The sequence below is a fragment of the Pseudomyrmex gracilis genome, unplaced genomic scaffold (assembly GCF_002006095.1).
Source record: "Pseudomyrmex gracilis isolate BER0280 unplaced genomic scaffold, ASM200609v1 scaffold_181, whole genome shotgun sequence".
In the NCBI taxonomy this organism is placed as follows: Eukaryota; Metazoa; Arthropoda; class Insecta; order Hymenoptera; family Formicidae; genus Pseudomyrmex; species Pseudomyrmex gracilis.
The window spans coordinates 273,060-289,848 of record NW_018020765.1 but is presented as its reverse complement, the minus strand read 5'-3'; the positions used below and the strand labels follow the sequence as shown (position 1 = coordinate 289,848).

The 16,789-nt window shown below is 42.5% G+C and overlaps 1 protein-coding gene across 2 annotated transcripts in view; it reads left to right on the top strand.

Annotated features, from left to right (window-relative positions):
- LOC109858018 overlaps window positions 1–16,789 on the top strand; it is a 63,542-nt gene that overhangs the window by 9,356 nt on the left and 37,397 nt on the right. The window contains exon 2 of one of the 2 annotated variants that reach the window (XM_020434899.1): window positions 11,418–11,615. In XM_020434899.1, the coding sequence (XP_020290488.1) occupies window positions 11,418–11,615 (198 nt within the window). Of the gene's footprint in view, window positions 1–11,368; window positions 11,616–16,789 lie in introns of both variants that reach the window. The other variant, XM_020434900.1, reaches the window with a different exon arrangement.

Genomic DNA, 16,789 nt, shown 5'->3' with positions numbered 1-16,789 from the left:
TCTGATGAGCGTCAAGTCGATGCATTCTCTCGTTCGGATGTTGCTGTGAATTCGCGAGGGGAAACGCGCGACGAAACGAATCGCGAGAAGAATTTCTAATCGCGAAGAGGAGATTACAACTCGGTGCAGATGATTTTATCCTCGATTTGATAAACACCGCGATTCCTCGTTAGAAAGGAAACGCCGCGCTAAGCTTTGAATCGGTCTCGGAGGAAGTGTCTTCTACCCGAATGTAATTTTAATTCCATTAAATCTTCCGCGCGCGTTGAATACGCGATGTAGAAGATGAATAGAATATTGTTTTGAATCACCGCAGCTGGCGTAGCAGTCGTTCTTTTTTTTTTTTTTTTTTAGTTTATTTCACGTCTCTCTTTGCATTCACCGCTTTTTTATCTGATAAATGTTGCACAATATGAACGTTACACATGAAGTAAAATAAATGACGATGAATTGTATGATGAAAAAACACGCGCGCGACAATATCGCATATACGCGATGAGAGATAAAACAGACATTTGTATAATTAAAAAAAATCATGTTTTTTATTCGCACAAAAAATATATACAAGATGTGTATCTCTTCTTATCTTTACAAACAGCGGTTATATTGTAAATACAACGCCGGTTTAATTTTTGCTTAGCTGGTATAAGAGGCTTAAAAAAAGAAGCTAATTTGCATACAGAGAGCTCGGTGAATTCGAAAATTTGTGTGCTGACTCTGTGCGTTTCTCTCGTCGCTTCTTCTCCCACGGGAGGAACGGATGTGCTTGGTTACTGCACGCGTGAATCTCAAGTTCTCTCTCTTCTCAGGAGTTGTAAATTATTCAAAAGTGTACGGATATATATATATATATATATATATATATATATATATATGTATATACGCGAGAGAGACATTTGTCGGTGTGACGACGCTTGTTACTTTTCATAACAAGTGTCATCTCATGCGGCGAACAAAGATTGCAGCAACGCGTTACGTCTAAGATTTTGTTTACGGTATAGTAAAATTACACGCGTTGCTTGATTTCAAGCGCGCATCGTCGGCAACGTAGTGTCATCTGAAAAACACACGTAAAAATTAGACAGCGCGAACGTTCGTTCGTAAAATCCACAAAATTTCAAAAAAAAAGAAAAAAAAAAAAAGAAAAAAAACATTCAATTACTTGACGAAATTCACGCGCGGTCGCGAAGCACGTTACTGGCATGATCGTCGGGTGCGTCTTCATCATCGTGTAGACAATTTCTATCGTCTCGTCGCTGCAGCAAACGTTCGTCGCAAGGGTGAGGACTCTCGCCAATCGATACGGTATCATGGTTACAAAAAATCCAACGGTGACGCCGACTGCAACGCGCGCAAATTTTTGACGGGAGTAACACAAGACGTGTCAGAAAAAAAATGTCATTCGACGAGATGTGCGCGTACGTATCCTTCTCTCCCTACTCACCCAGAAAAATGAAGCGCTCGATGTCCCGTCCCGGCCACGTCCCGTCTATCGACTTGGACATTATCAGATCGTACAGCATGAAACAGTCGAGCAGAACGAAAATGAGGCACGGAAATATCAGAAACATGACGGTGGACGACACGTAGATGTCGTACATGATCTCCTTCTCGAAGAAGTCGTACATGTGCAGCTCCACGGCCGACATCGTGACGCACGTTATCCACACGATTAGAACGCCTTTGACGGCGGTGGACGTCTTCAGGATCGTATTGCGAACGGACGAGGATTTGTAGCTGACGGTGATGTAGATCTCGATGTTCAACAGAATTAACGTGAAGATCGACGCGGCGAACGTCACGAAGAAGACGTAGTCGAGATTTATTCTGAGATCCACGTGGAAGGTCCGGCGGAGCGTTTGCTGAAGCGGCTCGAGCAGAATCACCAGATTCGCAAACACCAGGCTTATCACGTAGCAATTGGCGGAAGTGCGCATGGAGGAATTCGACGTGATCGCGAGACCGAGAAGGATGTTCAGAACTACGCCCGTGGCCAGAAGCGTGGCGTCCATAATTTGACGCGCGTTTTCGGGTATGATCGGTACGATGACGTTTATTTTCGTCGGGTTTGTTGTCACAACATTGAGATTCGTCAGCACGGGCAAATACGCGTGTTCCACGCGAACAAATTTCATATTGTACTCGTGAGACATGGCGTCGTTTTTGTAGAGACTTTTGTCACTTAATTATATAACAGCACTTTGAGAATTTCAATGCGCACAATTGCTTAACATTTTTCTTACTTCGCGGACAATCGATGTTGATGTTAATTAGTTTTTTTTATTTTTTATTTATATCAAAAAATGGAAAATTAAATACGACGAAGCAGCACGTGTTGTTTCAACGGTCTGCGCGCACATTACTGACCGTTCTGGCGACCGACAATCCGCAGAACAACCCACCCATTTACCTTTTCCCTACGGGAGTGCGACGCCCTGTGATATTAATTAGGCAAATACCGTCAACCAAACAACATCGTTATTACGTTACGATTTTAAGAATATTATGTTACAATTTGTCCTGCATGCAACCGTCTCATTTGGTAGAGTAGGTTTTAACGAGCAGTAGAAATTATCGCGAACTGGTTGTCATCAGCGAGGCGGTGTCGTTGCACATTGTTTCGAAAGAAATGGACGAATGTGTTCGATTAATAATTACGAGAAAAATTTCGAAGCCGCGTTTTTTTAGAAACGCGGCGGAGGGTTGAGTTTATTTTTCATAATTGTTTTGCGTTTTTTTAAAAATGAACCCGTCGAAGCTCGACCTCGCTCACGTAATAAAATGCAAGAACAATAGAAGACATTTTGTGAAGAGTATTTAAACTTTCTTATTTACGAGAAGGAAGCACGTCCGGCCTTGAGGACTCGCCTCGAAGGGCTGCGTTTTGTGGGCCGCAAAATAACAACTCGAGAAGAAAACAGAGGAAAAAATACGACGGTGCTGAAATAAATCGTGGTTCTTACGGTTCATTCGCTCGAATGAGAGAGCGAGTAAGTGTGTGAATGAGAGAGACAGAGAGAGAGAAAGAGAGAGAGAGAGAGAGAAAGACTTGCGCGCGACTGTATAATACAAGATTTGCCGCAGGACGCTTCTGGCAAACGGCCACGATATCGGTCAGCTTTTGCCGCCGATAGATTTATCGTCGGCTTTATAAATTCAGCCCTCGGCGCATCGCGCTATTGCATCTCTTTGGAAAATGGAAGTGCGGTTATCGAGCACAATATGTTTCACCCCCGGAGATGCTCACGATCAACGCGTTATTTCGAAAAGAAAGAAAATCGCGCGCACATTTTCTTCGTTTTCTCTCATCGAAATAAAAAAAAAAAAAAAAAAAAAAAAAAAAAAAAAAAAAAAAAAAAAAAAAAAAAAAAAAAAAAAAAAAAAAAAAAAAACAAATTAAAAATCACGAACGGGGAGAGAGGGAGCGAAAATACGGACATTTATCGCGATGATTTCTTTTTGAAGAGAAGTTTACCTAAACATTAATCGCAACGTAAGAATCCGGAATAATTTGTTTTTTCGCTTATTGAACCACGCGCGATTAAATTTCGCTTGAACAGACGTCTAGAAAACTTTGTCGAGTTGGAGTCTCTCTCGACACGGTGAAGGGTCTCGAGCCAGTCTCACCGACCGCGTGCTTTCATCCTTGGACCAGGTGCGAGCGAGAGCGAGTGGTTAATTTTTGCGGGTTTCTTCTCCGCCTCCTCGCTCGCCCGTTTGCGCGCGCGCGCACGCGCGTTCTTTTCTTCTTGTTTTCGTCTGCTTCGGGATCGGGTTAGTGATGGAGGGCGATCTCGGGGCCAAATAAGTGCAGTGGCACGGGGGGAGGTCCTAAGAGGGCCCCGGGGCCGCAACCGGTTCGCCGGGTGGCCGTCATTACGATGTAACTTAAGCGGCCCAGGGGCTTCGGGGCCCTCGCGATAATCAGCCGGCTGTATTATCACCACGGACGAAACCCCGACATTCCATCGGTGGTCTTCGAAGGTGCAAAGTAGTAGTTGTGAGGGTTGCACGTTTGTGCTCACAATAAAGCACGTTACGTCGCAATTAACGAGCCGCTTGAAAAAAAAATGAGCAATAAAGTCGCTATGGATTGACGTTAATTGTTTCGTCAGTAATCCGTCGCTATCTGTCATTACAGCAAAATTTGCTCTTAAAAACATTTTCCGGTGAAATCACGACTCAAGGTAACTTTTTTGATTTTTTTTCGAAAAAAGTAAACAACGTAAAGTAATACAAGTTTTTTTATTGTAGAACAATTATAGGGCACAAAAATGTTTTTATTTAATTTTATGCGCTTGTGCGTTTGATCTCGGATGCTGCGTTGCTATCAAGAACAGAGTTATGGACATTTTTGGATGCGTAAAAAGTCACTTTTGACGGCACCCATTTGTTTGAACATACGCCAATCATTGTCTAATTGTATTTTTATATTGAAAGTGGGCAATGCAGCATTCGAGACGTATCAAAGACACAAGTGCGCAAAAATTAAATACAAAACAATTGTTTGCGTTGTCCTACAGTATAAAGTTCCAAAAACTTTTATTACTTTGTTTACAATTATAATCAAGTCAGACCAAAGAGCCGGTAATTCAACGGGTAATGATTAAACATTTCGCATGTCTTGTATCTCTCAGTCCCGTTATCTTTGTGTGTCGGCGGCATAAAAACTACATATAAGTTGCTAATCATCTAATTAACGACATTCCAATACTTAGATAATTTGTTTTTTATGTACATTGGTTATTGACTTTCCTGTTTTGCTGTACATAACGGTTGTTGCTGATTAGTTCATATAGACTTTTCTTGCTGATGAAGATCAAAATGAATCATTGATCGAAACGTTCATTCGCGCCACGTACGTGAGTTACTAAAATTTTTTGAAAGAAACGATCATCACCCGTTGAATTACCGGCTCTTTGATCTGATTTAATTAGTTTTTATTTTTTCGAGCCGTTTTTTACCTAATTACTTTGTTTACTTTTCTCAAAAATCATAAAAATTACCCTAGTTTAGGCACAATTTCATCGGAAAGTGTCTTTAAACCCAGGCAGAAAATTATCCGACATGTGATACAAAGTGTTTTGTTGCTTGAAACACGATTCTTAAATGTTGTCTTTGTATTCTTATACAATGATAAGAACTTATACCAGAAATATATATACTTTTAATTATTTTTCCATTTCACATAATTCTGCATGCGTGACAGTTATACCGAGTATAATACGTCACGCAGGTGACGTTACGCGTGGTGTATGTACGCATCAAGGAAGTGTGCGCATTGGGTCAGTCGTCGAGTTGTCGTCTCGCAGGAAGTTTATCTTTTAAGGCTAGCTAAGTGTTTACTTAGCATGTGGCACACCTGTGTGACCTGCTTCAGCACGAAGCCAAAGTGATCGAAGCACATCATGTTGTTCCCTCTTTGTGTTTTTATCGCGCAATCTGATTACGATTAATTTGTCAGGTTTTGTATGTGACGTGTTTTTTTGTCGACTCTTATGTAGATAACTTACGACGCGGCGTACTACGAGTTAAATTAAACGCGTTGCGCAACGCAGTTTTATGAATGAACATATTCGTTCGCGAATTAATAATAAATACAGTAGAACTCCAGTAATTTCGAGCACGTGGGACTGATTCTTCCTAGAATTCGAAATTATTTTCTTTCCCTTCCATTTTTTCCTCTTCCAGCGACCAACTGGTAGCAAGAGACGAAAGATAGACAGTCATCGTGTTTCTCTCTTTATTATCTGCGCATTCTACGAGTTGCGCGGTCACTCAAGAATATCGGGGAATCATGAATAGTGGGGGAAACTATTGGCCCGCCTATCAAGGAGAAGTCGAAATTGTAGTGTTCGAAATTACTGGAGTTCTACTGTATGTAAATTTTATCGAATAAATACGAAATTTGTATAAAAAACAAAATCAACCGTGTTTCAACTCCTTGCTTCTCCTTCATCTTGTTATTCGGTCAATCTTGGAATCGTTATAGAAATTAACAATTTAAATTTCACAAAGTGTAAAAATTTTAATATAAATATAAATTTTAATATAATAACATAAAACCAAAGGTTTTCGCTTCGGGCAACGGTAAGAGGATATGTTTGCACGTTTCCGTCTGTGCTGCGGTATGTTGTTGCATTGCAAAAGGACAATTTATCGATAGTTCGTGCGTTTCACCGCAGTCTCGTGCTCCGTCGAAGTCTCGTGCTGCGCTACTGTTGGTCCTCCGTGTCAATAGACTCGGTATGCATTTTATGCATGACCAGTCAGACAAGTTTTTCACGAAGACCGCAAGCGGCGCGATGCGCAGCTCGGTTAACATACGATACTTCGTACGCAGGTGCACCTTTGAATGAAAAAATGCGCGAGTTTATGCATACGCGAGGTTGGCGTTCTTCGATCGCCAACGCCGAGAGGAACGAGAATAAGACGCCTGGATGAAAGTATTCCTCGATACGTGCTTACATTCTCTTTGTCAGACAAAATGTTTCAAACAATCGAACGTCATTCGAAGCAATTTCTCGAACGCGAAGTGTTTCGAGAAATTTATTTCGTAATTTTCAATCGCGCGTTGAGATACAAAATGTGAAATTTGACTTTTCGATATTTTTGAGAGCCGATGGACGAGATGATTATCGACGGTCATTTTCTAATACACCTGTATCACATTCGCGCGTGTGATTCGGCGGCTTACCGATCGCATGTTATTATCTTACGATCGGGTAGTATCGTACAAAAAAATAGCTTTCCGAGAATTTCGGATGACGTCTCTCTGGCGAGTTGTTAAAAAAGAAAAACGTGCCAGTACAAAAGCGCACCTGTGGATCCTCCGGTAAATTACAGTAATCGGCGTATTCGGACCTAAAACCTTCGTTCGGGAAGCACGAAGAAAGGAAGACGAACGAAATCCGAGTCCACTTTTTTTTTGCTCGCGAGTAAAGACGAATTGTGCCGTGATTCGGTTTCGAACAAAAATCAAAGCTTCGTATTGAGAATCGCGAAATTTTTTTCGAAATTTCAAAAATCCAATTACATAGATTGCTTTTTTCTCAACTGTTTTTCCCCTCGCGTTTAGATCGAACGAAGCTATTTCACGTCGAAACTTTTCCAGGCGGTTTAATCGCCGAGGCTTCTATCAAATCCACGATTTGATAGATGCGCCGCTAGTTGGCGGCTTATTGATCACTCCGCGTGTCAGTGACGCGAAAAATTTCAACGGCACACGGTTACATATAGAGTCGGAAAATCCCCGAATCCCTTGCGGTGAAAAATGATCGCAAAATCTGGGGAGATACGCGCCGTGTCAATCACCTTCGCGTACGGGAATCACGCTCGTCTTCTTCCTTCCTTCCTTCGTTTGTTCGAGCTTCGAAGCGACTCTTTTCTTATATCTCACACGCAACGCCTCCTCTCGCTCAGAATTTTTTTTTTTGTTTTTTTTCTATCGCAATCGTTCACGGTGTCTCTCGTACGAGTTGTTTGTTTTCGCGTCTCCGCGCGTCCTATATATTCCGTAGAAGAAGGCTATTATAGCTTCGTTCGCGTTTTCAGAGATACGTTTCTCCCGTGCGCATTCGATCCGATAATTCTTCATTCGATTAGCCGGCAATTTTCTCCCGGCGTTCCGCGTTCGATTTGTAGTTTCAATTTAATCTCAACGCCGCGTTATACACGGTTCGTGAAAAATTGCGTGGGTGATTTTTTTTTTTTTAATCGCCAGAGCGCTTCTTCAATTATTCATCCGATTCCACCAGCAACGTCATTTCTCACCGACGTTTTTTTCAATCGTACGGAGACCTTCCCTTCTCCGCAAAGTACAACATCTTCTTCGTACACGCCACTCGCGCGCCGTGTGTTCGCACATACGTAAATATAGAGCCGCAATAATCGCCGCTTTTGCGAGGGAAACCCGGCGCAGATAAACCGGGAACTAACTCACGTTAACTCGCTTCGCACGGACGCCAAGTACAATGTGATTCATAATTAATTCGCAGACGTTTACGCGGCGGCGAAAATACATCCACGGGATCTCATTCGTATTTTAACAAACGAGACACTCTCGGCGAAGAAGAGAGTGAGAGAGAAAGAGAGAGAGAGAGAACGCTCCGTTGAAACTAAAAGTAGCGAAGTACATGCGCCGCTGTATCACGTGTGTTTCTCTCTGTGTCGCGTGTGACGAGCGGCGAACAAAACCGATATTTCGCGCGAATGTAACATCTGGAATTTTATTGGACTTTCTCTTTTTCTCCAGAGAACACACGAGTATTTTGCACACAAATGGTCCGTAATTGTTTCAAATAGTCGCGGAAAAAAAAAAAAAAAATAATAATAAAAATAAACCTTCGCGATTGTTAAAAATTACAAGCCGCAATAAACGTTAGAGTATTCAACGAAATTCTTTATTCGATACTCCATTGAATTAATGTCTAGTTATTATTTCTGCAGAAATTATTCTCTCTTCTGTCTTCTTTCCCTCTCTCTTTCTTTCTCTCATTATTCCGCGGCTGTCGCGCGAACCGCAATATCGAAAAGCGAATTATATTTTTGCAAGGGAACACCCGAAGAAATGACAAACGTTTCATCGTGTTTTTCTTTGTTTTTTTATTTTTTTTTATTTTTTTTTATGTGGCTGACGTCGCTTTCTTTCACCACGACTTTCTTTCTCCGCGCTTTAACGTTCGCGCGTTATTTAATTGTGCGCCGCGATTGTTGCTGCTGGGGAACGAAGTTTCGTCGCGTTTGCGCTCGCAAAACGCGACGCGCTGCGATGCAATTCGCCGCGACAATATGCTGACGCGAAAGAAACTCGTCTCTCTCGGCAAAATTAGATGTAAATTAAAACGTCTTGTTCATATAACGGACCCACAATATGTGGGAAAAGTTTTGTCACGTCAAAATCAAGCAATGTGAATTTTAATAAAACACCGCGTGAAAAAAAAATAAAAAAAAAAAAAAAATAAAAAGAAGCACCCGTAAGAGAAATCCTTCTGAATAAATCATTGAATAATACCGGAATCTGAAACTTGGCCTTCCGGTCATTTGCCGGTTTTATTGCGCGCGTACGCTCGACTTTTACAACCGGCGTGACGGTCTCCAAACGACTCCGCGCGTCAAAATCCTCGGGGTTTGGATTCGCAGCGCGACCTATTTTGCATATTTTTCTTTTTCGACGAGGTGCGACGCGCAGCGCGCGAAACATTTCTTCGACATTCCGACGGGACCGCGTCGCGAATCACCGAAACAAAAATAACTACGTTCGAACTTGAAGTCGTAATTTCCCCGATGTTTTCTTTCTCATCTTCTTTTTTTTTCTACTATTCGAGCGATCTTAGATCTTAGTTTCCTGGTTTATTCATGGTCTTGTTTTTTTTTGTTTGTTTGTTTTTTTGATCGCGTATCATTGATTAAAAATTGAAACAAATATGTATAAACGTGTTAGAATATATATAAACATTGTACGTTGAATATTAAAGAAACCGACACGGGAGAACGTAGCGCACGTCTATAAATACACTTACGTAAATTACCGTACGAGACAAACGGAGGTTCGTACACACATTAGTATGCGCAACACGTACACGGCGGGGGACGCGAACGTCGTTTAAGAAATTTCTCTGCGCTTCGGGACCCGCAAAGCATTAGTACGACACTGGTTACAGATTGGTCTTGAACACGGCAAAATTGATGTAAAACCAATCTCGTGCAAATACGCGATCTTTGTTTATTCATTGGCTAAAAATCGTTGTCTTGAATTATTTATGAATTGTTTTTTTTTTTTTAAGTCGTTAGTTTGAAAAATTAGCGCGCGTTTGATATATGTTAGGTAGTCGGGATACTCGTCCCCTCTCGAGTGGCGCTATCTAAAATTAGATCCGCGCATGACAATAGCCGATTTTGCGTTGCGCACTATCGCGACTTCGAGAGGCGTGAAATCGCGCGTTCCCCGGACCAACCGGTACGATTCGCATCGCATAAATGGAAATTCCTTTTGCCAAGGACAGGAAACGCAGGACGTGACACACACACATACGGGGGAAGAGGAAGAGGTCAACTGGTCGGCTGCTCATTCGCACATGGCCGACTATAGAGATGAATGTTATCCGCTGTGAAACACTCTTCTCCGCAACAGACGCCGGTCTGCGCAATTACGATCGCATGTTTTACGCTTGATCTGTTGTTTCGAATCGACAAATCGATGAATTGTCAGTCATCATCATTGTGCTCCATTTCCCGAACTGATGGTACGTCTACGTTTCTTCCAACCAATGCGACAGACGTATATCGCCGTATTCTCTCGATATTCCGCTTGTTACTTCCCTCGAATAATGACGGTTTTGATAGACAGCTAAACAGTTGGATGGGTTTTCGAGAGAAAATTCAGTTCTCTCGAATTTTCTCGGTTCGCAAGATCGTGGTAACTTTTCTCATCATCACGAGAGCGTGGAAAAGTATATACAGACAAAATATTCAACCGCGCTTGCCGGCTTGCTTCGTTGACTTCGCGATAAGTGCAACAGCGGGGGCGAGAGACGTCGGGGAAAGAAACGTGTGACGAGAAGTATATTGTGTATTGGAAGGCCTGAAAGTCAAGACGGGACTGCTGGCGCCAGGCGTGCTCTCAAGCACGTATACGCCGCTCTTCGACCACTCTCCGGCTCGGCTCCTTGAAATTAACGCCGTCCACTCGGTCGTAGTAGCGTTTAGCGCGGCAATTCTCTGCCCTTTTCCGTCGCACGTTTCACCTTTACACGATTCTTTATGATGATTCCGCTTTTTTCTTTTTTCCTTTATTTTACCCGCCGCTACTTCAGACGATATTTGTCTCCTCGCTCTCGAGCGGATCCTCGAGATTTTCTTTTCTCGGGGAATGCGAGAAATGCGGATGTTTTTTTTTTTTTTGTTTTTTTTTGTTTCATTAAGAAGGGAAATCGAAAATGGAAGCAATCAACATGCGCGCGCGCGCGCGCGCAATTGATTTCTTCGGACGTACGGATCATAAAACTTTACGTATCGCGCTCTCGTAACTGATTTTTCCGATCTTACCCCTGTAATTACACTTCGCAGTTTCTTCGCTGACTTGGTTTTACGAGTTCCCGCGAACACGAAGACTCGAAGTTCACTGACGCAGCTCGAGGCGTAATAAAAGCATCCTCTCGAGCGCGCGCGACTCGATAATACTTCAAATATTTCGATATCGGTTGACTGTCATCTAAAAAAAAAAAAAAAAAAAAAAAATTATCTTTTTATATCTCTATGTCACGTATATTTAATTTAAGAAATTTAGCTGTTCGCGGAAAAAATTGATTATTTCATTAAAGAATGAAATGTCGCAACTAACGATTGTTTCTATGTAAATGTTTTTTAGATGGCTATATTTTGATCGATTAAAAATGACCTCTACAATGGGATTGCAGCAGCAGGCTGCATCCCAGGACACAGTGGACTTCGCCGGTTATCTGCAATCTGCGCAGTGCCATCATGGAAATCAGACGGCGGAGGGACAGAATTGTCAGAAATCGCCGCATCGCGAGCACAACAGCAGTTTCACCAGCACGAAGGGTTTGCTCAACGGACCCGGGCAGAACAATTGTTTCCTCAACAGCGCGGTACAGGTAAGAGAGAATTACGTACTGCTAAAGATAAAGAAATCATTGAATACAGTCGCTTGTTGTTAGAATCATGCGCGTAACGTAATTTTCTCGAGTGAGTAAGCGCCTGGCGTATGCAACCTGTTTTTCGTGCGCGTCTCTCGGCTGAGTCTCATGTACGTTTAGGCGCGCACGAGCACATAATACGATACTACACACGCGCAAATTAAGTGGAGACACCAAAGAATTTAATTATGATAAAACTTTAATATATTTAGCAATAAAATAATCATAAAAATTATCTCGAATTTTTGTAATGAAAAACAAAATTTATATTCAAACGAGGTTGTGTTTTCTCACGAGAGAATAAAATATTGCGAAAGATAATCCCTCTGGTCCTTGACGCTCGAGAGAAGAGATCACCATTTTTTTCGTTTACTATTTCCTCAAGTTTACGAGCATCTCTTCCGTCTGCGATTTATGAACACGACCGATCGCCGAATCTTTAACGCTCGTCGTTCGTTACGAGGAGGATCCTCGAGGGGGGGCTTGCGTAAATATTCATGACTCGTAAGTGACAGGACGCGCTCTTTTCCAGCCGAATCGTCGTCGTACGACTGCTTTTAACTCGCTCGTGAATATTGGTTACCTTACCTCCGCCGTAAACCTCTCGCGTTTTAATGGCGGAATTTCGCAACGTGCTACTTCCCCGGTTAAGAACGTTTCGACCACCGGTTTCGATGCCGGAGAGGAGGAGGTCACGTTTGCGCTCGTATTTGCGCATTAAGACACGGAGTCGTGTTAAGTCTAATTTATTGCTTGAACAAATTTGACAAACCAATTATCTTGGGGAACTAAATGCTCATTTCGCCGGGGGAATGTGGAAATATTTACTACTTTACTGTCCACGACGTACAAATATTTTATTCCGAACGAAGATAAATGTTTTATTAGTCTTCCGTTCATCATTTTGTAACGGATGTGTTGCAAAAACAAAACGTAGTTTTACACTGAAAAAAGAAAACCACCAATGCCGACAGACTGACATTCTGCAGCGATGCAGCTCGCTCAACATGAGGCACGCGTACCTACGGCGCGGCGTCTTACGTGACACGTGATACAAGTGTTTTAAGCGTAAACCGCGCACGCGTAGCCAGGGTGTGGTAACTGCTTTGTCTCGTGTTACGAATAGAAAATAAACGGCGTGACGCCGTCGCCGGGTTCGACGCGTGACCGTGGCGATAGTTTTACGATCGCGATCGGTTTATAGTAGCGACTGCTATAGTTATTCATTTAATTTTTACGACTTCACACCCGCGTGCGTGTCACGCGTAAAGAAGAAAAACTACCGCCGGAGATAGGCGTATTAACTCGATTATAAAACGAATAATATATCGATCGCTCAAGCATGAGTACAAGCGGTTTCTCCGTCGTTTGTGGAATATTAGATAATTGAGTTTGTCGAAATTGCGAATTGCAATGTTCCTCTGCGCGATGCTGATAGACCGTTTAATCGGCTTGTGAAGTTCCGAAACGGATTAATGGAAGGCTTGAATCGTGTGGTCCCGGAGTGCCCGTGAGTACCGTCGTTTCATTGGTCGGATATGTTAAGCTCGTCGGACGGAACGACGATACGATACGAAACTTGTTTCGCCTGGGTTATATCGCGCGATGTCTCGGAGTGATTCCGTCAAAGTGTCTGATAATCGTTAAATGACCGTGCTATTCGACCGGTGAGTAACGTTGTTGTTGCGATAAAAGTCCGCGCGCTCCCATGCCACCGACGATAACAGGAGTAAACGCCAAGAACAGCGTACCGATATCGCCATACACACTCGCATATATTATTCTGACATTTTCTTCAGACCTATCGAAGCTTCGGAGAGAAAAACATTATTTTTAAAAAGTTTTCGAAGTTTTTAATTTTTAATCCTAAACACGATAAGTAAAATAAACGGAAAAGTTTGTTTCATTATTTAATAATTGTGTATAGTCTTCTATTAAAACAAATATTTTATTACTTAAAATATTATTTCTAAAGATTTTAACAGTTTCTCCCAACCAAAACCGGTCTGAAAACGGAGCCGATTAATAGGCTCCCGGTCGATAAGCGCCGTTCGTCGGCGAGCTGTCTATTTTTAGACGACTGGTCGAGTGTTACGAGCACACTCAGTGTAAACTCCTGGATGTTTTTTTTTGTTTTTAAAGATAAAAGCTACACGCAGTTTTTGCCAGTCGCAATTTGTCGGATCGTTTCGCGCATCGAGAGGGTTCGATGTTCTGCGGTGCGCGTTTATAAAGTTTTCGATCTCTCGGAGATTTCGTAACCACGAGAGCAGGAGAAGCGTTTCACTGTTGAACGATCACGATCGGCTCCGTTCGAGAACGGAACGCGCATAAAGCGCATTGGCGACCGCCCCAGAAGTGAATTACTGGGGTTTACTGCGCGTATTCCAGGAGCTTTCAGCAGCAGAATAGGCTCCGACGTAGCGTGCAAGCGTACTTCTGAGGGTTCGGTACTCGAGATTGTATCTATTCGCGAGACTTGCATTATTTATAACAACCGGGTGTAAAAAAACTTTATATTTTATTTAAAATCTTGACGTCGGAGATGTGGCGTTCGACATTCATTAACATTAAAATTGCAAGAGCGCACGAAATGACAGTCCCTTTGCTTGAGAAAATTGCGGGAACGTGGGTGTTTTTTTTCCTCGTCGCGTTTAAATCCAACGACGGGTGACTGTCGTGTCTCCGTTACGCGGAAAAATGGACATGAGAGTAGCCTTCGTTATAGCCGCTTATTTAAATTACCGTACTCGTAACGGTGCTCGCAATGTCCGAGCAACGTTTAATTCGTCACCCTTCGTAGTTTTTTTTGTTTTTCGCCGATTTTCGTCCAAATTTTCATCGCGCTTATTTTAAGCTAAAAACTTGAAAGTTTTTGCACAATTATCGCGCGTGCAACACGAATGATTTTCGCTGAGAGTTAACACCGATGATATATATACCGTGTGCAGCGGTAATAATGCGCGTAACCTGTCATTACTTTCGTAACACCTGTCGTGGAGGGCAACGACGCGTCGATTTGCGAGCCGAACTTCCGGAAGCAATTAAGTTATCCGAGTGCATTCGCGAGCTGCACTCGGTTAACTGCACGTATAAGTCGATCTCACGTGCGCCTCCGCTTTGGCAATTTTAAAAATACATCATTATCAATTCTCACAAACATTTTTATATTTTTTATTTTAAATAAAAGGGTAATAAGGGTATTTATCATATACGAGGTGCAAATACAGCATCTTGTATGTAGTTGAGTTGAAATTTCAATTCAAAATTTATGCGTAATATTTACACAAAGAAATATAAATAAATAAAATTTATTTCGCAACGTACATCCAGTGTAAGGCTCTCAATGACCGTCAAATTATTGTTAATTAAGTAATAATCGAGTAACGCTCGTGTTGTAAATACAAGAAAAATGTGACAATCAGATCAAATTCAAGCAAATAAACATACACATTTTTTAATTAAAATAGAAATTAAAATAAAATATTACAATTAGTCAGCGAAATATTTCGACTCTGACTTGGAGTCTAAGACTCCAGTTTATTTGCTCGAATTTGACCTGTTATCACATTTTTATTATTGTTAATAAGTTTTAAACTTCTAAGAGCCGAGACTCTTCATTAATTGTTATTTTTTATTTTATTTGGAGTGTTTGATGAAATTTTTAACATATTATTACGCGCATAAAACAATGTTCGAGCCGGAAATGGCTAATTGTAAGATGGTAATCGAACAAAGCGTCCGGCAATACGGTTTCGGCCTTGTTTCTGTTTCGGCATCTTCCTGCGACATCGCTCTTCGTGCTCGCGCACTCGCGCCAACCCGGACGAGGGGTTCAAGGTTCTTCGTCGCGGCCGGGAGAGGCGTTCGTTCTCACCGTTGCCGGCTCTATAAATAATCACAAAAAAAAGCGGAATCACACACACGCTGCTCATCGATAGTTCTCCGCGTTAATTCAAAACGAAGGGCTACCTCGGCCCGACTCGTAACAACTTCATCAAGTTAATTAGTCCCGTCCGGTCGAATGAGTTTCCTATTCTAAATTGCTCCTCGACGCCGTAAATGGCTGGAAAGCGGCTCATGATATTTCTCTCTCTCTCTCTCTCTCTCTCTCTCTCTTTCTCTCTCTCAAACAAGCGCGCTTGATACACTTGTGCGACGCTATTATTAAAGTCCCGTTCTCATACCACAATGCGCTTTTCTCTTCTGCCACTTGTCGTCCCAGAATCTACCCGACAACTTTTATTCCGCGCGATTTCCGTATCCGATGATCCGGTTTGTCTCCATTTGTACGTGACCCGTTACGTATCGTCGCGTTTGAATTCAATTTCCGACCGAAATATTTGCGCGATCGCGAATTTCCATGTAAGGAACCGCGGCCGCGCGTATAGAACGTTGGTCAATTACGTGAGTCATTTGAAGACTTGAGGATCCTCTTCGGCGCTTTGTGCGCGACTTCCTGTCTCTCTTCTCGTCGAAAAAGGAAACGTCGAGTACCTATATACGCTTCCTAAATAGACGAACTCTCTCTTCGAAGATGCGCAAAGACGGGATTATCATACGCGTTCGGATTCTCTCCGAAGAAGAGATCCTTGACTCGTCGTCTCGCGTACATAGAAAAGGGTCGTATCTTATGACGTACCAATATAACGAGATGAATCGACCGCAAAGTGCCGGGCACGTCTTCTCGCGCGCCAGCAAAAACGACGCTGTTACCCGAGATGAAAAAAACGCGGTATCTTCCAGCTGCCTCGGCACGAGACCGACGTACACCCGACACGGGTCTGTCTTCCCCCGGGATTTAATGCCCGCGATCTCCTTCCCGTCAGAACGGGGAAGATGCACGTGCCGTTCGGGACACAGCTGTGATACGCAGATGCACGTCTCGTTCGGGACTTTGCTCGGAGAGAAATCATCGAGGAATTCGAGCGAGGCCCCATCGATCACACACCTGCGTTAATTATTCTCCGATCTCGTCCCGTCCAGCTTCGATCGATCGAACAATTTGACAATAAACTTTGGCAAAATTGTTTTCACGTTTTTTTTGGCCAAAAAAAAAAAAAAAAAAAAAAAAAAAAAAAAAAAAAAAATTATACTGTCGTGTCTAAAACTCGGGCGTCGTAACGAAGAAA